Genomic DNA, 23895 nt, shown 5'->3' with positions numbered 1-23895 from the left:
CCTTAGCGGGATCCGCTCGAAGGCCACGCTTCCCAATGAAGCACCCTAAAAAGGGAATTTCTTCCGCGCCGAAGATGCACTTATCGGCTTCAGCATACAGCTTATTTGTGTGCATGCACTCGAACACCGCTCTCAAATGGACGATGTGATTCTCCACATCTGCCCTCCCGTGCCCCGCACAACTGTGGGCGATGATGTCGTCAAAGTATGTCTGTGCATACGTTCGATGACCCTGAACAACTGCATCAATATACGACTACATGTAGCTGGTGCATTTTTTGCCCTTGGGGCATCAGCAGCCACTTCCATAGCACACCACTCGGAGCACTCACCGCTGTCAGCGGAAAACCAATCGCTCGAATGAGCAATTGGTAATAGCCATCGACCAAGGCGAGTGCTCTGTACTTTGTACAGCCAACCATTTCGTTCTGGAGAACATCCTTTCCATAAATCGGCATCTGTGCCGGAAAGCTGGTAGCGCTTAGCTTATTATAAGCGTGAACGATACGCCACTTGCTGTTCGGCTTCTGGACACAAAACTTGGGTGGCGAATGGAAAGACTTACTCTCACGCACCATTCCTGCGTCGTGCTTCGCACGAAAAAGGCGTCAATTGCGCCACACTGCTCCTTGGGCAGGGGCCATCGGCGTGTTATGCAGTATTTGATTCCTGAACCAGGTCAATCTCATGACGCACACCTTGGTCCGGAGGGTGGACCGACGGCGCGTCTTTGGAGGCGATGTCTTAAATTCTTTTACCAAAGGGTAGTAGAATCCGAGGGGTCCTTCAGGATCGACGATCCACTTTGTACGTTCAGCACCCTCTTAGTGTCCTCAACGACAGATTTATTTAGAAGCGACGACAAGTTAATATCGCTTTCTGGTCGTATAATGACCACTTCGGCTAAATGCCTGTCTTTAAGGCATCGCCAAACTCTTCAAAGGACATCTCGTCCAACTCAAGAAGAGCATCTACCGCGAGAATTGCCTCGAGGTTGACGTCGCCGTCTTCCTCTCTCTTCGAACGTTGACAAGGGTATAAAGCTGTGCGCTATCGTCTACGGTAGACACACCCTGAGTCAGGGTCGACGCCCTGCGTCGTGCAAAAAATATGGCATCAACGTCTCCTCTCTATAGAGGTTTTATGTGTCATCGAGACCAGTGGAACACGCACTCGGCGTCGTCCAGTGTCCTCACTCCCTGCCCCATCGAAGCCTTGATATTATTAACAATATTCGACGAAGAGCTGCAATTTTCGAAGTCTTCGTCTAGTGGATAATATGCCACCCCATGCGCATCAAAAGGACCTTGCTCAAGATGACTCAAACCTCGTCCGACCATGCCACTCTTGGCATGCAGCAGCGGCTTCGTAACGTGAGCAGTACTCAGTGGATTCTGCGCATCACTAGGGCTTCGGACCTCGTCCAACCATGCCACTCGTGGCATGCAGCAGGTGCTTTGGTACTTGAGCAGTGCTCAGCGGTTACGTGCCACTCTATGTTCAGCCCGTGACTCTTGTTTAATACACTTTCGGCGTTTGACAGCTCGGATACTCCGATATGCGACACTTTGACTGCCCGGGTCCAAATCCGTGCCAATAGCGCTTCTGCTTCCCAGCAGAAGTGGGTTCATGACTCAATAAAGCACCACCAGGAGACGCGCGCGTCACCGGAACGGTTCTCGACGTCCAATCAATCCATGGTGTTCCATCCCGAGAATTACGTCATATCATGATTTCAGGTCTAAGACTAAGCAGCGTTACACGCTATCAAAGTCAAGAAACTTGGCACCGAGGCCCACAGGGACCCTCAACACAGTAACACTAGTCCCGGTCGTTAAGCGAACAGTGACAGTGTCACTCAACCGTGCTTTCAGCGCTTCAGCATACAGCTAACTTCCTTCGGTCGCATAATTGCCCGACGCCTTGGAATCGTTCAGGATCTTCCATTGCTTCTCAAAGCCTTTCACAGTAGCATTTACGACCAGCAAGCCCGGCTTGCATACACGTTTCGTGTACAAGAGCTCGAAGCTTTTTGGGGCTGGGCCCTGCTACCCTCTACCTCTCTGAGGCTGTTGGGTGTTTAGACGCTACCCGGCAGCTCGGAGCTCTCCCTCCTGCCAGTTGTGCTATCTTTTCTATACAAACTGTAGACAAACGATAGCTTAGCGAATCTCGCTCAAATGATAACTGAATGCATCATGTTTCGTCCCCTCAGATCATACATTCTTCTTCGGCCATGGTCATTAGATAACGTTAAGGTCTACTAGAAGAAAATTTGACTCATAGACGTGATCTATTGGCTCAGGCCCGCTCGACGAGCTCTGAGGGTGTGCATTCCAACAACGTCGTACCGACTTGAAGTTGAATTCGGCATTCAATGACACATTCACCGCTTCCTCAAAAGAAAACAGATGCACACGGAAGACTTCCATTCTGGCTACACCAGTGCCAATAAAGACGGTCACTGCGATCGCCTCGGGGAGAGGATCGACAGCAACGAGAGTTCTCAGCTCTTGGAGAAAGACCACCAACTCCTACTTGCCCCGCCGAGCCGCAAAAAAACGCAATCGGGTGCGATATGCCTGGTTAGCTTGCAAAAGCTGCAGCTTCAGCTCCTTCCGGGAGGATAACGCCGCATATCGCACGTTAGTGCCCATTCTTGCGCTCAACCCCCAGCTTGCCTGGAGATAGATAGTGCCACACGCTTTTACTCGTTTCGGAGCATGGCGGATGCCATAGCCATCTCGGACTCTCTCACCCAGAGCAGGAAAATCTCTTCGTCCTTGCCCTTAGAGGTCTTCGCGCTCACCATGAGCGGGCTGAATCGGGAGGAGTCATTCATTGTCGACGGTGGCGTCATGGACGCAGTCGACGCCGACAGCTTCTACTGTTGGTGCTCTAGCAGACATTTTTATAATTCGTAAACACCTCTGGGCGCGCGCTTATCGCCTCAGGCCCTTGCAAAACAAGGTGTCGCACGCCCTTAGGGCCAAGCAAGGACATCAGCTTATTAAGCCCGTCCTGCATGCCCCGGGGCAAATAGGAAAAATGCTCCATCCTCGCAGAGAGGCAGTCGTAACAACTCTGGCGTAGATTGACTACGGGTTCTACCAAGTGCAGCGGAGCTGCCGTAGCTTTGTGCTTAGAGGAAGCTAAGCTTAGGTTACCGACCTTACATTCTTTACCAAAACCATTACGAGGGTAGCGGATCGAAATCCGCTACCTCCAAGAGTACCCAAAATATTAACCAAGGCAAATGAATGTTTGAATTGTATCTAACTGCTTTAGTTGCGACAGAGCCGCCTATATTAAAAACCTTAGGTTTTCCTAATCAAATAGTGAAAAGCTAATCATAATGCAAGACTAAACGCAGTCCTGCCACGTCATGGCTTCTTGTTTGGTGCTATCCACACCATTGTGTGATTACAATGACTTGAATAATTTACATCTTTGTACGGTCACACGATCTTGTAAAATCCACCCTCTCACAAAAGGGTACGTGCAACCCCGTTACAAATACTCTCCTTCTGTGGTGCCACGGAATAGGTCGATATCCTTCGTGAGCACGAGATGAGATATCCTGGTCGTGTCGCATCCGAACTCTCAAAGGCCTAACGATGAAGATTCGCTTCTAACAATGGTGAAGATGCAAATTTGCTGCAACAAGTAGAGCGTGCATTGAAATGTCAAAAACGACAGGACAAAGAACTAGATGTAAAAAGAAAAGTAATGATGACCACATCCGACGAAAAGACGTTAGAAAACGACAAGAAGAACAGCGCAAGGAAGAAACATTATGACTAGAAGAAGAGCATGAGTCTGTAGATGGTGATCATAACTGGCCCTTTGTTCAAAAATAAAATTAGCTACATTAGAGGTTTGATTGATGGTTTGCTTCAATGTTCAAGAGCGGCATATATGATGATAGAATTTGATTTGACCCAGCAAATCTGGTGCAGAAGCTGAAAAGCTTACTATCTTTTACAAACTGATTTTTGCCGTTCTTTTCGTATAAAAGCTGGGCTTTGAATCTAAGAATAGAGCCATTTCCCACTCTGCATTTTGTTGTGCTGATGTAACCTGTCGAGCCCTACGAACTTCCTCGGCACCAGAAACATGGGCATACCGACGAAATCACACAGAAAAGCATACACAACACCATCGTGAAATCTCGAGTTCTTGTCCATGCTAGCGTAAAAGCTAAATATGTAGCAGCATCGAGAAGACTCGGCCGATCTTGCTGTGCTCCAGAAGTGTAAATTCAGTATATGGTGCTCGAAGACCTGTAGTAGCTTTCTCAAGGCGCGATGATCCAGCCCAGTAAAAGTGAACACATTCTAAATCGAACAGCATACTCCATGGGCTCATAGCTGGTTGGAGCAAGGCTCGACACCGGATACGACAATTGCGCCTACGACTTCTTACTGTAGTGAGATTCACACCATTTTAAACTCGCTGCTGCCAGCAACGAAAAAGAGAGAGTAGTAATGGCGACTTTTGTAAGATTTTCATACCAACATTGAGTATTTCGCACTTGAAAAAGGACTTTCGTGACTAAAACATACAAGAGACACATCTTGAATTTTGTTTATTACCGCACAATGAATAGCATGAGACTAGCAGTCAGCGTGGTCCACATACCCCTTTTTACGAGTATCTATTAACGATTCTACATGATATAGAACTTCTAGTTATAAGGTGTGTGTATCCATCGGTATATACCCTGCTACAGCTACTGCCCGTGATTGGCCGTTCAGTATGAGTTCGTCTTTCCTACATGACTTTTGGCCCATTATGCGAAAGCTTCAAGGTTCAACGTCAGCACCAACCTGCGTCGATCCTTCTGCTAGCCAGCGTATTAGTTCTTCACACTTGCTTCATTTAGGCACTAAAGAAACCGAAATAATTCTGGATTTGATTTTCAATTAATAAAAGTCACAGTATTCAGCTAAAATTTCGCCTGATTGATTGGCTCAAGTTTGTTGTTATATATAATCCGATTCGATATTAAGTTGTAAGCGTCTCGGTCCATTTACTAGTCAAACAATTGACAGTTAATGACAATGGATGGGAAGAGGAAACGTCAAAATGACTCGAAACGACTTGAAAAGGGAAATTCTCACGTTGAATCAACGATTCAAGAAAAAAGAAGGAAATCTAAGCTTTTACCATCGAAGAAAGCGATTAAATTGACAGTGGAGAAGACGGAGAAGATAAATCCCACGATTATGGCCAACTCGAATTGGCTCGCGGTGAAGAACAAAATACATCAAAAAGATCAGCCGCGAGAACGAAAATACGATTTGGATCCTAAAGCAGCGAAAGAGCGTGTAAAGAAGGAGAAACAGGCTATGCGCATGAAGGAACGAACTGCCGAGTGGGTGGATAACTCGCGTATTGTTGGCATAGATTGTGAAATGGTTGGTGTCGGACTTTCGGGTAAAACAAGTGTATTAGCGCGGTGTAGTATCGTGGATTATGACGGCAATGTACTCTACGATAAAAAAGTGCGCCCTGTGGAAAAGGTTACTGACTTTCGAACTCATGTCAGTGGCATTAAATCGAGCTCGCTTCGAAATGCGATTCCCTTTGCACAATGTTTGAAAGAGGTGGGAAAAATAGTGCAAGATAAAATAGTCGTCGGCCATGCATTAAAAAATGACTTTCAAGCGCTTATGTTTACGCCACCAAAGCATCTCATTCGCGATACGGCATACTATCGGCCATATATGCGTCGCAAAATGAATGGCACGGTACGTCGTGACATCTTTAAGAAAATAACAAATTTTCTAATAGCTGTCTGCTTCTCTAGAAACTATACCCAAAATCATTGAAACACTTGGCAGAAGAAGTTTTAGGTAAACACATTCAGACTGGACAGCACGATTCAGTGGAAGATGCACGTGCAACGCTCGAGTTGTATAAACGCGAACAGTATGCATGGGAGAAGTATTTGCGCGCGAACAAAAGCAGCAGTTTGCTTGCAGGCATCGCACCCACTTTACGACCGACAGTTGATGCTGCTCGTAATCTAAAATCCGAAGCTATTAAGCCTGATTTAAATCGTGACGATGAGAAGATTGACACTGAAAGAGGAGAGGTGAATGTGCCAGATACCAATGACCTCGCCATTATGGAATATGGTGAGTAACGTACACAATATGTGAGTACCGGTATAGAGCTTTACACTACAAAACACCGGTATTGTCTTTCTTAAGTTATTACGTAAAAACTTGACTGGTTGTTCGTTGCCTTTAACCACCACAAGAATTTTCGTCATGTGCTTGACAAGATTATGCCTCTCTTTACCAGCTACCAGCCTACGCTTCTTGTCGCACCATCTTCTAGATGGAATACAGGTCGTGTCAATCGTGGTTACGCAGTTAAATATGAGGCAGAAAGTGATCTCTGGGGCTTTTTGTCCGCGTTTCTGATGCTTGAACTGCTTTCGAGTGGTAAAAGTGTTAGGAACTTGGTGCACAAGAGAGAATGGGAAAGTGAGTATTTTATTCTCTTAATGAATTCTCAGCAGAACGTTTTTCAAGCCCATTGCGGGATGGAAGATGGCGCTGTTGCATTCTTGTGCACTGAATGGAGAAAAGTTTCTGAAACATTCTGGTATATTATCTTATGTTTGCACTTTTCAAACTTTCCACTTGCCGATTTCCTCCCTTCGGCTTGTGATATACGCAGTGCAAATAGTGTACAATGCTGCGTGTGGAATAATCTTTTCTCGTCAGGTTTCCTTTCCTGCTGAGGAGCGCACTAGCTTCGGCTTTAAGGCGCTCAGGATTCCACGGCAGTCACATTCAGTATCTAAACGCTTTATGTTTTTTTCAATAGTGGTACCGTTGTAGTAGTCAGCTGACAGCGACCTCAGCCATTGAGATTAGTTGTTGGCGTCCAAGTGATTATCTCGACATTTTTCATTGTATGTATGACCAAAGTAGGAATATTGCAATGTTGTGCTTGATTCAAGCGCTCTAGAAAGATTTACCATCAAAACAGATTGACATAATTGGTAGTGCCGCAAGCATTTGATCGATAAAACAGAACTTGCGGAAGCTTAGGAACACATGGTTGCTGTCACTTACGGTCTCGTCGTACGCTGGTAGTATCGGCTTTGTGCTGTTTTAATGTAATTCAGCCACTTGGTCGCTATTTACAATACAATTTGTCGATATTTACAATACAAGAAATCTCCGAGCATGACGGCAGAGATACTAGTTATGCAGCTTTGCATTTCTAGAACAAGGCTGGAATGTTGCTGTCGCAAGTTGCGGCATGATAAGGAGATATACTGAGCAATTATTCGCATGTTGCAAGTTGGTGGTCGAAAACCTCATCTCGGTTCATTCGAAGGTATTCTGTTTAATGCCATAATCGACCGCCAATTTTACATAGAGAGGGTTTACATGACTTAACCAGCTTTCGAATGCGTTGAAGACTATTTTGTGGCACGGAATCATGGATCCACAAATTTGAATGAGACGCAATGATTTCTTACTCAATAAAAACGAATCTTATGATATAATCGGACGAAGTAGTCGCTGGTTGTGCTATCTGCTCCATGCAACTTCTCACAAGCAATCTAGAGATTTATGAATTGGATCGCACTAATTTTCCAAGGATGCTTTAGTCGATGATTTCTGATTCACGTTGCGCTGTACTGGATTTATATCGATAGGTGTAAGATTCCTTTTTCACTTTAGAAACACTAGGATCTGTACCCAGATACAAATTAAAATGAGTCACAAATTGGGTGGACTGATCAAGTTTCTTCTCGCTCTAACCGTCCAAGGCATAGCGCTTTTATGGATTCTCCACAGGCCCACGTTTTGTGACACGTTTTGAGGAAAACAGTGTTTTTTAACTACTTGTATATCTAAAATCACGACATTTGCGGATGCAAAATTCACCTTGATGAATCGACGGTGTGCATGACGACAAAGATAATCATTAATCAAACTTGACGAGCTGGATCAAGTCTAAGGTCCTTCCGAAGTCGATCAGAATAATGTGATAAAGTATTATCGACGACTAATTAGTACAATTCGGCTTATTCATTAAATTTAATCCTATTGAATACTGCACGATCCCTTTATTTTGCCAACACAATCTGCTTTCCTCTTCTTTTCACTGAGCACTCAATTGTCATTGCAATCCGCGTCTTAATACTTGAAGCTAACAATTTCAAGTGGAAAGCGTCATGTTTTCAAGACTAAAGCTTGTAACGGGGTTACACTTACCCTGGTATCAAAGGGTTGGTGTATGACCGTACAAAGAAAGGTGTGGATTACGCAAATCGGTGTAACTACACAATGGTGTGGCTACACCGTAACAAGATGTTACTATGTGGCGGGACTGCCAGTAGTTATACATATTAATTAGCTTTTACTTTTTAGTTAGGAACAGCTAAGGTTTTAGATACAGGCGGTTCTGCCGCAAATAAAACAAACAAATGCAGTCTCAATTTTGAACAGAAGAGTTTATTTGTCTTGCTTAAGGTTCTGGATGCTCTTAGAGGTAGCGGGTTGGGATCCGCTACACTCGTACTGGTTCTCGTAAGGAAAGCAAGGTCGGTGACCTTCGTAAGCTTTCTCTCAGCAAAAAGCCATGGCAGCCCCGCTGCAAGACACGTTTCGTTTAACAGCAACAAGTTATTTCTGATGTCGTTGTTTTAAAAGATTTGGGTAATCGTCAGTTCATGCTCGATGAGGAATGGGCGGGTGCACACTAGACGACTGGATGTTACGAGGCCATTAGATCGCCCCAGGCGAATAAAGAACTCTACCTTGAAAATATTGCTCGGACTACAGTACATACTGCAGTCGAAGGGACGCCACTTTTTGTAAAAGAACCAGCGAGAGATGTGTAGTGTCTTGTATTCAGATCCAATTTCAAAATAGTTTCACGCTATCATTTTTCCAGCCTTATTCAAGTTTAAAAAGGTTTAAAACTAAACGATCGCCACCCGACTCACAAACCAAGCATACATCAATGCCTTGAAGTCATCAGTATTGCGTTGCACTCAAGATTGCACGATACCCTCCCCTTATATTCAGGCTTTCTATGGGCTCATATGGCCTGGTGCGTCAATGCACTCGACCAGTTTAACTGAGCTATAAGTTCGATACTTCTTGTCAAGCTAGGCCCCATCGACCATGATCTGTGCAAAGCAAAATAGGACAAAATTCTTTCTCAGTAAACCGCCTTGCACATATTAAATCTCGACATTGCATCTGCGAAGGATCTATCGATCATCTCTGCGTAGATGGTCGAGCCATCCTTTCACACGATTGAAAGCGAAGCTGACACAAAGGGTATATCTGTTTGGTACGTAGTAGTTGCAATTGCAAATGCCAATATGCTGCTCAGAAATCACCTAGCTTTGCTGGGCTGCATCACTTATTCCGTACCTCAACCGACCCTGGCGGATCGGAAACTGTGGTCCAAAATATTCCCGCCTCCCAAATAGGTTTCGATGTTTGCGATAGATGTCGGGACACGTGTAAGAATACTCTTTTTGAAAACGCTATCCGCGGTCAAATATAAAATCGGATTAGTCAACATCTTGTTCAGCTTGCGGAGATTACTTATTTTTTAAATGCTAAAACTGAACGCAATACCCCAGATTATGCGGTGCATATTTGTCGTTTGAGCACTTCCCGTTATAATCTCGTTGTTTGAGATACTGTGAATACACAGCTTTTGAGCTGAGTTATATCAACCCCTCTTGTGAATGTGTTAAGTTATTAACCTCGTTGCTCTCTGAGGTCTTGACACATGTCGGAAGCGGTGTTGCTCTATAGTGCCTTGAAGGAATGAATGGGCTTTGCTTCCAAAATTTTATCGGTGTTGTCAAGTTATTGCGTTTTGTAGCTGGTAAGAATCTCCAGGTGAGCGGAAGTTGCTGCCAGGCCTTGGACAATAGTCGAGATATCCTCTCGCGACCAACTAAAGCGAAACGTTCATCAAGCGTAGTGTGTTGAGGCTAAACGTTCTAGGTACATGTCTTATATTTCAACGTTCCGAAAGAGGGTCATCCGCTTAAGACTCAGTCATACTAGTGCTACCATGTGCAACGAGACCTTAGCTCTTTGTAGTGGAGAATCGGGTATCAAGGTGCGCTGATGATAGGATAAGACTGTCTCTAAGACGAAACCCAGATCCGTCAAGGTGTTAAAAGTTTATAGTCTAAATATGAGAGTGATGTATCTAGAATTAAAGCTGCTAGAAAACGTAGAATTTTTAAAGCTCTGCAGCGTTGCGGTATTTACGAAGTGAGAACACGCAATAATAACCAGCCGATCGATACGCTAATTTGAAAATTGACATGGAGCGTGATAAGTGTGATGAACTTGGACGAGATACAAAGCGTTCACGATAGCCATGACACCATGTTCAGCGCGTGGCAGCAAAAGCTGGAACCTACTTGAAAGAGTGTTCCTTGGCTATGATCGTAACGTGGCGTTTGAATTACTTACGCTCAAATCTTGATCATTCTCATTCTATTTGATAACGACAAGCTACGAAGTCAACTAATCAGGAACATGTCCGTCTTAATCAAATCATCGGACGCCAGGGTCTTTGTGAGATAGTTGTGACTCGCATGATGCTACGCACTTGTGTATTGGCTAACTAGCATTTCCTCGCATGAACGATAGCAGATACTGAAATATTTTCAGATCTTTCGGAGTCGATAACGCTATGAGAGGGAATGACGTTGAATGGGGCTCTTAAAATTGAAGAGACGAATGTACGATATCACAAGAGTAAATCGAGTTGTGCCGTACAAGCTTTATTTCTCTCAACGTACAAATGCCTATTACCACAGCCATCAAGTATCAGTACATATATAGGAACAAAGTAGCTAATAAAACGACGATAACTATCGAAGCAGCTTGCAGTGCGAGAGAGATTTAGATTGAAGATGCTCGTTTCCATATGAAGACAACGTGATATTTCCAGTGACAGCGGAGATGTTCTTCTTCGACTACTCTGTGCTCAGCAGAAAGACACCGTTACTCATCAAATCGCCACTTTTCGGAACGGCGATGAAGTCAATATTGTTGTGATCTTGGCAGAGCATTATGTTGACTGCATAACGCTTGTGATGAACCAGTCAAAGCCAGTACGTACCAGAATGATCTAAAACGTATTGCGAAATTTCAAAGTAGATTTGACGTAAAATGTTTGGTTTGGGTCCTCGTGTTATTCGAGTCGACGTAAGATACGAAGAGTATTTATCGACAAATTTTCCTTCATCGGGATTGATATATAAAAGGAAACACGATACACTTCAATTTCAAGCAATTTAGCAGACAAATTTGATTTTGTAATTGTTTCGAAAAAATGATCCCGGATTATCTATTACTTTCAGAATTTGTGAACAAGGCCTATCCTTGAAGAAAGTTAAGGATAATCAGCAAACTAGTGAGAACTATTTTTCACTAATGAACCCGGCGACATACAGAAGTCAATGTTTCTGCGATTCATTTTTGCATAAGAACGGTTGACAGTGAGACTTGCTGCAGTTGAATAGATCACTATAGGCGGTGGAACAGCTTAAAGATTCCACTTTCACTTCGCGCAAATTGTCTTAACAAAGTCAGCACTACAATTTTTTTTTTTAGTTTAGGCTGATACAGCGAGGTTGTTGATCGATACATATTCAACAAACACTGACAAACTTTAGGGAAGATGGGTGTGCTGTCTTGTGCTATAAGGCAGATCATTCAAGTCATTGTAAGAGGTACTTCATCCGTTGCTAGTTTGAATTTATCATATCAAGGATTCATCCATCTCTTTGTAATCATGCGTGCAAACTGCTAAGAACGAATTTGCTTCAGATGAGATGCCTACATTTTCCGGCTTGTTGGAGAAGGAAGGTACAAAGGTAATTCGATGCTTGGAGTAGTTCATGAATCATAATCTAATCTGGCAACCCGCATGTCGTAGAATCGACTAATGACGAGGTTATGACATGTACGTAGACGACTAGATTGGATTGTATCATCAAACCACGAGGCGGATATCAACAATCTAAACATTGCGAGTGATAAACATCTCGCCAGCTGTGCTCAACAAGCGTCGAATCAACGATGCGGAGGCTCAACATTTAATCAGCAATCTCATGAGTATTTATCAGATGAACTAATTGACAGAGACAACAATTTTTTATCAATGCGCTTACTACATACTCGAAATTTCACCTCACAGGCTGACGAGTTCTTCATACTATTGTCTACACGAGATTCCATCACATGGACTAATGCCTTATTAATGATGCAGAGTCTCACTAGACTTTTGTAAAAGAAAGCGTGGTCAGGTTGTCGAATAAAAGCCTTATCTGACTCACTCATCTTTCCTAATAGGTGAGCGCCGAGGCCAGCACATGCTGACTATAAGCATTGCGTAATGGCAATCCGCGTGATATTGCTTCCGTCGAAAGTTGCTCCCAGTAAAGCCATCCTTTACAAGCTATCAACAAGGCACAAGAATGTTCGGTGTCTATATCAGTCATCTCTTTGCTTCTCGTATGAGTAGCTAGCTTCAAGTAGCTATGTCCAGAGTTACCTCGAAGATACCGATACAACATGTCCTACAAATATTATATTTTGCCCGATCTTTGAACAAATGTCATCGCATATCTTACTGTTGAAACATGCCCGATTCATATACGTTTGGATGTTACTGCGATTCAAAACCTCACCACTTCAGACTACCGAAAAGACATTTTAAAAATACATCTAAACCATTCGACGAGCAATTATCAAAAGCATTAGGATCTAATTTCGATTGAAGGTTTTCAACAAGCATCGAATGGGATCAAGCAAGTGTCTATGTCCCACGAAGCCAAGAATACGCTAAGATGTGGAAACAACTGCTGATGGTTGTGCACCTGCGTGTAGCAACCTCTTCTTGCGTTAAGTATATTCTTCAATCAGCTGAATCACAACATCTCGAAGGTGGATAAGCTGAGCTATTGACTTGTAAAGATTCCTTCATTCTTGGTACTGCATATAACCTATCAACCCACATTGGCGAGTCGCAAGAACAAGTATGACCCTTGTCAGGATCCCTTTGTTAGCACTACTAAGTGCCACTATTGCTCCATTAGTGGCTCATAGGCAAGACGTAGTCACCTTTGGTACATTACTCAGCTGCAATGATACGAGGTGTTTATGGGCAGATCAGAGTGGCATCTCAGTGACTTCAGACTTAATGGTGACGCAGTTTTTACAAAAAGAAGATATGGCGACAACTCCGAACGAATTTCGAAGTAGATTAGAAACTCACGTGGACTATCTGGAACAAGTACACAAACATGCAGCTAGACGAAACTGGACATTTCCCTATTCGATGGGTGTTAACACTCGACATTTATATCATGATGGTCATCGAAACTTATTGCCTTCACATTTTGTAAAGCAGGAACATGAAGCGACCCAACGGCGACAGCGTCGTAAGAATATTAAACAGCGCAATCTTGCTTCATCTTCGCTTGGAATACGCGAAACGTTAAATTGGTGCTCGATGGATAATCCACGTAATCAAAGCATTTGTACAAATGTCAAGAGTCAAAACCAATGTGGAAGCTGCTGGGCTTTCGCAGCAGCTGATGCGATTGAAATGGCTGTGGTTGTTAACGCAGACACATCACCTCAATCATTGTCTCCACAACAATTTCTGGAATGTAGCTCAAGAGTGATGACGTCGACTTTTCATTATTGTTGGGCTGAAGGAGGTGTTGAAGGATCTTCTTGGTTGCTTCCTAAGATGATTTGGGGCTCTAGAAACGACGCTTGCAATGGGGGAATGACTCACGCTGCTTTTGCTGATGCTGCTCAATTACACTGGTCACTTTTAAGCGAACTAGATTTACCATACAATGAAGAGGAGACTTTACAGGAATCTACTGCTACTCTCACGAATGCATGTAATAGATCATCAACAAGTGCTTTTGCTAGTATTAACGGGTGGGAACAAGTTGCTGGGCCTTTGTGCGATAAAAGTAGGAACTCGATTGAATTACTTAAGCTGGCATTGCAAAAGCAGCCGATCTCAGTGGCCATTAATTCTGGAGGGTCTTTTGATGAGTATAAAGGAGGTATCTACACATGTCCAAATGATGGAGACTTTGCTTCTAGTGGAGATATCAACCATGCAATTGCACTTGTTGGCTATGGCTCAGATGATACTACAGACTTCTGGATTCTAAAGAATTCGTATGGCATGTCATGGGGCGAAAAAGGTTTTCTCAAACTTGCAATGGATTCGAAAATAAATTGTGGTTTGAATATCTTTCCCGTCATTCCAATTGGAGCACTTGCTGGTCTTGCACATACGGATGTTGATGGTGGAGGTGTTATTAAATTTATTGGATTGTCACCTAATAGCTGGATTCTTATAGGTATTGCAGTTGCTGCAGTGACGTTCGTTCTCACAATTATTGGTATCCTCTATGCTCATCGTCAGCGTAATGTGTTTAAGAATGAGCTGTGAGTTTGAATTTGTTAGTGATCTCAGTACCTTTGATAAGCATTTAGCTTTAAATGTATATAGCATTTGATGTTTTAAAAATTGTTTTTATCGAGGAGCTAAAAATGGGTGCTTTTGATGAATAGTTAGAAAAATGCTACTTTTCTCTAAATGCTGTAGGTACTGATCTAGTCTAATTAATGTGCTCAGATGGTTTGGACTCAAGACGACGCTGATGTCGAGTACACTCGGGAGGTAGAAGTGGAAGATGGAAAAGAAGAACAAAATCAAAGTGAAGAAGATAACAAGATTAACATTAAGGTGCAAGATCTTAATGTCGAGACTAAAAGGCAGCAAGAATATAACGAAAATGATCAAGAACGAGAGCATAAAACTGAAGAGAGTGAGGATGAAGTGCAGTTTATGGGCAGTACGGACGTTGCCAAGACTTCCAATGGACGAGAAGGAAACGAAGAGAAGCAGGAGGAAGATGTGGTGACTCTACCAAGCTGCAAGTTCTCGAAGGATCAATCTATAACGTACGATCAATCGAGAGCTAAGACTAATGTGACGCCAGCGACACTTGAGGCAGAGCTTCAATGCATTATATGCCATTGTACCATGTTTAAGGTAAATCGACTATTTCAAGATTGATACAATCGAATCACTGACAATAACTTTTGTCATGATTGTAGCCAGTGTCGGCAATCTGTGGCCACTCATTTTGGTACATGTCCTTGATTTTTATGTTCATACGATGCGTATTTGACGCTTGTTGTTGCAGTCGTGTATGTCTTTTAGATTCGCTTTTGACGCGATCAATGGAAGAAACGTCGTGTCCGATCTGCCGGACTGACATCATGCAGTTTTATTCTGTAAAAGTATCTTTGGTGTCGGTATTTTCAGTAAATGTCACGCTTTGGAGTGTTATACAAGTAAGCAAGTTCTATCACATCGACAATTAATATCGCAAGTTCTGACTCAAGTCATGTTCTGGTCTTAGTTGTTGATTCCATCCATTGCTACACGAATTTCTTCGTACCAAATAAAGGAAGAACAAGAGTTTAAGCGTAAACTTGACCAGTTAAGTATAATGTGGAATGTATCTCATCTTAAGGAGCATGCAGCGATATATCATGAGGATAATGAAGAAAGAGAGACGGGATTGTCAACACGACGGGATGAAGAACATAGAAGACATGACGAATACCCAGTTTTAAGAGTTGAAGATACTCGTGATGGAAATTTACAAATTTCTCGAAATATTGTGCTCGACACCCACGATGCAAATGAAGATGGATACATGAATATGCGTGTTGGGATGGCACTTGTTGACTTTCCGAGTGTTTTTGAATTATATAATGAACATCAAGAATGTTCTGTGAATGTAATTAAAATGGAAGAAGACGAAGAAGTGACAGATGGAATGCCATTTTTTATGAACGAAGATGGAGATGACGATGCATTGGTGTGTAGTTCGTATTATAACGAAATTTGTCTTCGTGTGTGTGATGACGCGGTACGTGATATTTTAAATTGTGTCGTTTATCGAGAATTCGCTGATTGTATTGCTGAGTATACAGGGCATTTGCTTAATGGAGCGAACTCGTGGCGCACACGGTGGTGTTGTGGTGTTTCCAGGCTTACGTCTTGATGTACCTGGTGGTAAGATCTCTTCGAATCTATTGAATCGATTAAGATTAATTTAATAATGTGTCAACATAGGCTTATACACGTTTCGCTTTACAGACGATCTGTATGGTCTTCAACTTAGTGTTACGACGCAATTACGTATGCCCGATGAGATTTCAGATACACCCGTTGCTGATTTCATTAGCCTTATCAATAATGAAGCAAGAGATGGCAGTCGTCGTCAACGAAGGCAAAATGACGATAGTGATAGTGAAGATGGATATGACCAATATGAAAACGAGTCAGATGATTCATTTATCGTTAACGACGATGTACACAACAAAGAGTTAGATGCTTCCTTTTCTGATGACGACGAGGAGAAGGATGTTATTGATGATCGAAAGTGTCGACGATCACGTCGAAAGATTCAAACTATTGAGGAACATGCTGACGAAATGTCAAGTGAGGACGATGAATACACATATCATAATGTAAAAGACGCAGTGAAATGTCAGGAGAGCGATAACGAATCTGACGTGAGATCAAGTCGTCGTAATAATCGAGTAGTGGACGACGTGGTGTTTTCTTCAGATAGTGAAGCAGCGTGTCGCAATGTTCTTTTGATTGGAAACGATGAAAAAGATCACGAAGAGCATGAAAATATTGATATAGCTCGACCTCGTCACCGAAATGCGAATCAGATTCTTGATAGTGAAGACGAAGATGAATGTGGACATGTTAAGAATGAGAAAAGCTTTTTTAACAAGAAGAGACTTGATCAACGAAAGCGAAGTGATAGTGATGTCGAAGAAACAAACCGCATCTTGGAACGGGAGGATTGGTCTAAGTCGGAAGTAACGAGCTCTTATAGTCCACGTGAGTCGTTTAAAGAAGACGAAGAAAGATCAAGAAAACGAGCTCGGATTATCACTGAAATTGAAAGTGAGGAAGAGAAAGACGAGATTGAACGTTCAATTGTAGCAGCGTGTTCAGATCATGCACACAACGATGTTGAATACGAAGATGATGATGTGAATAATTCACACATTCAAAGAATAAATCAGTATGACGACGATGAATATGAACATGATGAGGACAATGAGGCTATTGAAGATCTCGACAATGAGTGCGATTACCCGCTTGAAAATGATGTTGACATGTAACATTGTCGTTACTTACTCCAAATTTTGAATTTAATTTTTTTTTTAAGGTTACGATTTATATTACAAGAAGGAAATATAGTAGTATAATTCAATTCCAATCTTTCTTCGAATCTCGTAATTACTGCCAAGCTTTTTTCTTACTTCTTACTCCCTTGCAGTCATTTCAGTACAGAGCAGCATATTTCCTATCCAAACTTCAGTTGCATACCTGCGCTCAAGTGAATGGCCTGTGTCGGCTCGTGGAGCCCCCGCGATTCAGACACCCGCCTATTGATCGGTCGTGACCTGTGCTTTAGTGATCTAGACGTGCTTTAAGTCACAGTTGAATTCGTGTATCTTTTAAATCAGTTTTCATCAATGACACCATCGGAAGACGCTACATTTGCTCAAGGCATGTTCGTGACGCTTTGGCCTAAGCTGGAACGTTGTCATGACTATGTGGAGATGTTAGTTGCTGCTCAAGAGAAGCTGCAGATTACTGTGGATGAACTTATTGCTGGTAAGGGCAAGTTTAGTGCGTAGAAGTGTTTAAACTCTGACTTAATTTTTATTAGGTCTCAACGAGGCAAAGAATGCGGAAGGTAGTGCGATCGTAAGCTATGCGGATCGAATTCGTAACTTCCCTGCTAGGGTTGAGAAACTACAGCAAAAGCTTGCTCGAATTCACGACCGTCTAGTGGCCATGAAAGAGTCGCCGAGTTTTCATTTGTCGCCCACTCCAAAGTTCTCGAGTGAAGAAGCGGTACTCTTTGCCTCCCCTCTGTTTTAGATGGAAGTAACTCGAGATTGAAACAGGATAATGACCATACAATAACACACACTTCGCTTAAGAGCTCTACCATCAAATGCCCTTTTAACGAAAATTACATCGTCAACATTGTTGTGGTAATTATTTACATATATTAGATCAATTAATGCAGACATAACCTCACTACGTCTGAGCTTGTGCCTCTTTTGCCCTTTTCTGTAGTACTAGCGTCTTGGTGGTATTCCAGGAGCTATACAAAATACCATTCTTAGTCAAATCGTTCTTCATGATAAATTCTATCTTACCTTCGGTCTTCCGTCGAAATATTCGGTCGACGTAGCTGTGGTGGTGCAAAAGGCGCAATCAGAGGCTTGTATATACGTTTGACTGACTCAGTTTTAGCTAATTTAAAAGCTGGACCAGATACTTGCTCGATCTTCCGTTTGCGCGTCTCTGTTGCGACAGTACTCATGGTCAATACGCCGCTCGTGTCACTGGCGAGCAATTCATCTGCTGATGGGAATAGCTGTGCTTTGATAGGAACTGCTGCTATAGCATGTGAATCCGTGTCGGCTCGTGTAGAGATCTCACTATCTGAAGAGGAAGAGGATGCATAATCGTTGCCAAGGAGGTTTATAACCGTCATACCTTTACAGATTTCGTCCTAACAATATATTATTAATATGTTTTAGTTGTAGCCCCTAATTAATGACTTTGTTTAAGCAGGTTTTTTTTGCTTAAAATTATAGTATTTCGATTCCAGAAACTGTTATCTCACATTCGAATATTTCCAGAATGTACTTAAGTTATCATTCGGCAATGTCGTTTGTTCATGACGATACTATTAACCAAAAGGTTTCTGTGCCTGTTAATAACAATGCAAGGATAGTTTTTACTATCAGCAGCTATGTCAGTAATCTGAGTGATGTTGTTTATGCCAGTGAGGCATGAAAAATCTGTACTCCAACATTGATACTTGATTGTCAACAAACCAACGGCATCCTGATCTGCAAGATAAACCATCCGCTTTTCTCATAGATAACCATTATGATGTGTGAGTCGGCGATGTACCGCACGTATATTTAGAACTAGAATTCTGCACGAATAAGAGCCCGACATGACAGCTGCCAATCTTCCAGCACCGAACCTGCTTATGTCAATCACAGTCGTGCCACAAATCAATTTACCGAGTACGAGGTACTCTCTATTGATTCAGCACCTATACAAAGTCAGTGATGACTCGTGAAGCTCAGATATCGCGTTACACGTTTCTACGAACGGTCGTGGGATTCTGGAGTTTGAGTGGATTATTCGCGTTCTTCTTCTTTTCGGCTATTGTGCGAAGTGATCCCGTGCAGTCCCATCGACGACTTCACACTTCAGATTGGGCCAAATCTTTCCCACAAGATGTAGTGGCTCACATGGATCTCACTGTTGACCCTTGTGATGACTTTTACGAGTTCAGTTGTGGTGCATGGTTGGATCAACTCGAGATTCCAGATAACAAGTCAAGTTTTTCCCTCTCCTTTACTACCGTGAATGATGAAAATGACAAAGTTCTGAAGGAGGTGATGGGGCAAGGATGGCCGCTAATTGGTGAACTATATGAATCCTGCATGAATTTTAGCAATACCAGTGATCCAGTAGCGGATAAAGCATCTTTAATGGCTCTAGCTCCTGGCTTACAGCGAATTAGCGCCGCAACAACCAAGGAAGGGCTTTTCCATTTGGCTGGGAACTTGTCAAGAGCCGGGCCAGTTTTTTTGACGGGGTTAGGGGTCTCTGCAGATGCACGGGCTGCGACAACTTATGCGCTCTATGTGTCACAGACGGGGCTATCACTACCTGATCGCCAATACTATCTGGACAAGAAAAAGTACGCATCCATCCGTGATGATTTTCATACATATATTTCGACATTATTCCGTTTGGTAGGGTTGAATCCCGATTCCGCAGATGCTCTTGCAGTCGCAGTCTCTCGCTTCGAGAAGAAGCTGGCAGAGTTTCATGTACCAAAAGAAGATCTTCAAGATCCTCTGGCTACTTATAACCGCATGAGTGCAGCAAAAGCGGTTAGATTATACCCTCTGTTGTTTTCTCAGTATGTTGACGGTAATGGCATTTTGAAAGGACTATTAGCCAATAAAACCGATGTGATTGTGGAAACTCCTACCTATTTTCAACATGTCGAAGAGTTGGTGGCAAGTGAGTCGGTGACATTAGACGTTTTGAAAGCAGTGTTGCAATATCAGTACATTCACGCAGAGGCAGGTCTACTTAGTGCACCTTATTATCATGCATCGTTTAGTTTTTTCGGTCAAAAACTTCATGGCCAAAAGACACCCGTGGAACGATGGCGAAAATGTGTCGATCATGTAGCTAGCAGCTTTCCAGAGCTCGTGGGTAAATATTATACTCTTGCACGCTTTGACAAGGAGAGTGAAAAAGCTGCTAGTGACTTAGTGACTCAGATCCAAGTGTCTCTAAAGCATGAACTTGGACAACTTGATTGGCTCGACGCATCCACGCGAAAAGCAGCATTGGATAAATTAAAGAAGATGGCGAATCTTATTGGCCATTCCACTCATTCGGAACATTTCACGTTTCAATTACGTTCCGATGTCTCGCTTTTAGAAAATTCTCGAATCATAAGTGAATACGAATTTGCCAAACATGTTGCTCGAATTGGGGGTCCTGTTGACCGTACGGAATGGGCGATGACAAGCGCAACGGCTAATGCTTATTATGAAATGACAGCGAACCAAATTGTTTTACCAGCGGGAATTCTACAGTCTCCATTTTTTTCTCGAAGTCGTCACCCAGCACGTAACTTTGGATCCATTGGAAGTGTTATTGGCCATGAATTGACCCATGGTTTTGATGCACAAGGACGGTATTATGCTGGCGATGGAAATCTTCAAGATTGGTGGAGTAATGACACTGCGAAAGAGTTTGAAAAACGCACTGACTGTCTTGTAGCGCAGTATGACAAATATGAGATGCCAAGTTACTTTACAAAGAATAAAATACTAGGCCATGTCAATGGAAACTACACTTTGAGTGAAAATATCGCAGACAATGGAGGTGTCAAGCTTGCGTTTGCTGCGTACCACGCGTCTATGAATAGTGGAGCGAAACAATCGAGTGAAAATGAAGAAAAATTGGCGGGCAATGCAGCGGACCAACTATTTTTCGTCTCGTTTGCCCAGACATTCTGTTCGAAATCACGTGACGCTAGTATAATTAATCAACTGGCGTCTGACCCGCATACCCCTGGACGATGGCGCATTAATGGTGTTGCGAGCAACTCGCGCGACTTTGCTAAAGTCTTCATGTGTCCTGCTGGTTCTCCAATGAATCCCAAGACCAAATGTCAGCTTTGGTAATGTTTCTATTTTTGAGAAAACCAAACGTAATCGCGTGACGAGATTCAGACACTGACTTGTATGAAGGATGCTACCAAGTTCTGGCTCGTGCACTTGCATTGACGTCTTCAGATAACTTACAAATCTTCATAAAGATTTGCTACAGCTTTCTTTGGTATAATCTATAGCTGCATTAATCACATTATAATTACACTTGAACCGATTGGTTTTCAAATGACCCGAAATGACGATTTCTTTTTCGTGCTATCGCTACATCCTTCAAAGATATGTACTACATTATTAAATCACTTTCATGTTGACACACTACTGGAGGGCCAGCGATCTACAGGTTAGTGCTTTGTAATGTGCTTGAGACCTCGTCATAGTATCAGCAATTCAAATATCAGCTAGAAGGAAATCCGGTTCAAATATAGGAATTGACTTTTTCTAAACCTTAGTATTTAACTGGACCCTTCAGACTTGTTATCGTGTTTAGCCAATTTCGTGGTCCACACCCTGGACATCCGCAATGTCTGCACATGTCCGCCGAGGCAACGTACGTATCGCTCGTTTATTCTCACCTTGTTGTCGACCCTGTAGAATTAATTTGTTCTATGTACTAGGCTCGCCTTCCACCTGAGGTGAATCGTGTGTTGTACGTGCGTAATCTTCCATTTAAGATCTCGTCCGAAGAATTGTACGACATTTTTGGCAAGTATGGGGCCATCCGACAGATTCGGTTAGGTGTTAATAATGACACTAGGGGTACAGCTTTTGTCGTCTACGAAGATATTTACGATGCCAAGAATGCAGTAGATCATTTATCGGGCTTTAATGTCTGTGGTCGATACCTCATTGTGCTTTACTATCAAGCCAACAAAATGCAGCAGCGCAAAACGGCGGTGGACATTAATAAACAAAAGCAAGAGCTACAGGATCTTAAAGATAAATACGGCGTTGAGTAAATAAAAATCCTTCAAATGGCAGACATAGTGAGTTTTTTTGACGTATCTCACTTATAGTATGCTTTCTCGCTCCACAGTCTTTTGCACGCATACAACATCAAGTACTTTATAATCTCGGTTTCGTCGCAAAAGTCTCGTATGTCGTTTATGTTTGAGAAGACGCAACGTAACATAGAAACAAGAAAAATTGTTGGCTACCCACCACATCAATCACTGCTGCAACAGCATCTTTAACTCGATTAGTCGACATTTGGCTTTTTAAATGCGCAAGTCTCTCGCTCACTTTTGTAAATCACTTGAGTCTCGGCAGAAGCCAAAAAGCTTTTCCCGTATCATGAAGTGACCGTTTGTAAGACCACGTCGCCACGTTCATTGAGTGAGTCAAGATCTAACTCAAGACCACCAAAACAGCTTAAAGTCCTGGAATATCGCTGCGTCAAATGTTTGAAATGTGAGCTTCGAACATCGAAGAAAGAGAGCAATCTAGATCCTCGTATAAAGCTAGTATTAGTAAATATGCATGTGTGCCGATTCCCTTTCGTCTCGTCGGCATCGATTGCCATTTCACAACTAAATCTTAACTTAATTAATATATAAAGCATCGCGATGAATAGCCAAGTGCTTGGCATGACTCAAGGCAAACGATTCTACAGCAAGCGTATTGCAAGTAGTAATATAATCGAAAATGCCTTCAAGCAACCATTCGGCTTATGTAAGCAAGTCTTTTAAAATAAAAATGAGCTCATTTCTACCAGCTTACGATACTGTGGATTAACTTAGAAGATATTTCAATTGGAAAGGTCAAGCGTGAATGAAGACCTCAAAATTGATACAGGAGAACAATGTTGCTCTGTTCACCAGATTTTCAAACAATTAGAACCTTTTAGCGGCTTAAGACTTAAGAGCATGCGAAGGGAGCATCGGTCACCCTCCGGATTTTGAAAATGTAATGGTACACTATCAATATGAAGATTATCTCTTTGGCTACATCGGCAGAGTATTCATATTGGATACCGATTTCCATCGAATTGCATTGAATACCGGATAGATTAGATTGTTTGTCGACTAATTCAAGCGGAAAAACGATAGCTTGTAACACGTAGAGAATTTTCGTCGCACAAGCGTCGGCACGTGACGTCGACTTCCCGTTTCGAACGGTGAGATATATCTTATTGCGTTGACTGTGGTAGCAGTCAACGCAGTCATGTTTGTCTTCACTCCGCAAACATGTCTTTCAACTTGCTGCCCCATTGCCGTCCTAAACCACTTTGCCATTCAAGCTGATGAATTCACTGCTGATTGATTCATCAGCATGTCGTAAGAAAAACCGGCCTTTACCGCACAAAGTACCCGTGACGGTTTTGAAGCACAATTGTGACACGACCTGTATTGGACTGCATATATCTAGCGGATGCCATGAAAAGCAAAAGAAGAAGCGAAACAGGGTTTGCACCCATTTACAAAATAGGATCTAAAAGCATTCGGGCCCTATCAACTACATTAAAGAGCGTCTCTCTGCGTAAGGCAAAAGAGAGCAC

At 42.7% G+C, this 23895-nt stretch overlaps 9 protein-coding genes across 9 annotated transcripts; 7 read left to right on the top strand and 2 right to left on the bottom strand.

Moving 5' to 3' along the window:
- Nucleotides 1-5063: 5063 nt before the first annotated feature.
- On the top strand, nucleotides 5064-6151 carry PHALS_14200 (rna exonuclease 4; the record flags this gene model as incomplete). The annotated part of the gene is made up of 2 exons (XM_024729962.1): nucleotides 5064-5753; nucleotides 5813-6151. The coding sequence occupies 2 exons, from the start codon at nucleotides 5064-5066 to the stop codon at nucleotides 6149-6151; spliced, it is 1029 nt and encodes a 342-aa protein (XP_024580287.1).
- A 2-nt stretch (nucleotides 6152-6153) lies between these two features.
- PHALS_14754 (uncharacterized protein) lies at nucleotides 6154-7406 on the top strand. The gene has a single exon (XM_024729961.2). It carries the CDS (start codon nucleotides 6296-6298, stop codon nucleotides 6755-6757), a length of 462 nt encoding a protein of 153 aa, XP_024580286.1. The 5' UTR covers nucleotides 6154-6295; the 3' UTR covers nucleotides 6758-7406.
- Nucleotides 7407-11947: 4541 nt separating this feature from the next.
- PHALS_14755 (uncharacterized protein) lies at nucleotides 11948-12708 on the bottom strand. Its single transcript, XM_036407586.1, has one exon. The coding sequence runs from the start codon at nucleotides 12599-12601 to the stop codon at nucleotides 12371-12373; it is 231 nt and encodes a 76-aa protein (XP_036263275.1). The 5' UTR covers nucleotides 12602-12708; the 3' UTR covers nucleotides 11948-12370.
- Nucleotides 12709-13065: 357 nt separating this feature from the next.
- On the top strand, nucleotides 13066-14508 carry PHALS_14199 (RxLR-like protein; the record flags this gene model as incomplete). The annotated part of the gene is made up of 1 exon (XM_024729959.1): nucleotides 13066-14508. One exon carries the CDS (start codon nucleotides 13066-13068, stop codon nucleotides 14506-14508), a length of 1443 nt encoding a protein of 480 aa, XP_024580284.1.
- A 186-nt stretch (nucleotides 14509-14694) lies between these two features.
- PHALS_14198 (Predicted E3 ubiquitin ligase) lies at nucleotides 14695-17279 on the top strand (the record flags this gene model as incomplete). Its single annotated transcript, XM_024729957.1, has 6 exons — nucleotides 14695-15114; nucleotides 15180-15211; nucleotides 15269-15419; nucleotides 15488-16003; nucleotides 16068-16149; nucleotides 16210-17279. The coding sequence occupies 6 exons, from the start codon at nucleotides 14695-14697 to the stop codon at nucleotides 17277-17279; spliced, it is 2271 nt and encodes a 756-aa protein (XP_024580283.1).
- A 357-nt stretch (nucleotides 17280-17636) lies between these two features.
- On the top strand, nucleotides 17637-18048 carry PHALS_14197 (Snapin/Pallidin/Snn1; the record flags this gene model as incomplete). Its single annotated transcript, XM_024729956.1, has 2 exons — nucleotides 17637-17778; nucleotides 17834-18048. The coding sequence occupies 2 exons, from the start codon at nucleotides 17637-17639 to the stop codon at nucleotides 18046-18048; spliced, it is 357 nt and encodes a 118-aa protein (XP_024580282.1).
- Nucleotides 18049-18210: 162 nt separating this feature from the next.
- Nucleotides 18211-18673, bottom strand: PHALS_14196 (uncharacterized protein; the record flags this gene model as incomplete). The annotated part of the gene is made up of 3 exons (XM_024729955.1): nucleotides 18211-18277; nucleotides 18333-18367; nucleotides 18455-18673. The coding sequence occupies 3 exons, from the start codon at nucleotides 18671-18673 to the stop codon at nucleotides 18211-18213; spliced, it is 321 nt and encodes a 106-aa protein (XP_024580281.1).
- A 589-nt stretch (nucleotides 18674-19262) lies between these two features.
- On the top strand, nucleotides 19263-21413 carry PHALS_14195 (endothelin-converting metalloprotease family; the record flags this gene model as incomplete). Its single annotated transcript, XM_024729954.1, has 3 exons — nucleotides 19263-19798; nucleotides 19857-19903; nucleotides 19963-21413. The coding sequence occupies 3 exons, from the start codon at nucleotides 19263-19265 to the stop codon at nucleotides 21411-21413; spliced, it is 2034 nt and encodes a 677-aa protein (XP_024580280.1).
- Nucleotides 21414-21921: 508 nt separating this feature from the next.
- PHALS_14194 (pre-mrna branch site p14-like protein) lies at nucleotides 21922-22357 on the top strand (the record flags this gene model as incomplete). The annotated part of the gene is made up of 2 exons (XM_024729953.1): nucleotides 21922-21948; nucleotides 22016-22357. The coding sequence occupies 2 exons, from the start codon at nucleotides 21922-21924 to the stop codon at nucleotides 22355-22357; spliced, it is 369 nt and encodes a 122-aa protein (XP_024580279.1).
- Between the last annotated feature and the right edge of the window lie 1538 nt (nucleotides 22358-23895).

This window comes from Plasmopara halstedii (assembly GCF_900000015.1).
Source record: "Plasmopara halstedii genome assembly, contig: Scaffold_816, whole genome shotgun sequence".
Taxonomy (NCBI): Eukaryota; Oomycota; class Peronosporomycetes; order Peronosporales; family Peronosporaceae; genus Plasmopara; species Plasmopara halstedii.
This window is presented reverse-complemented; position numbering and strand designations above follow the sequence as displayed.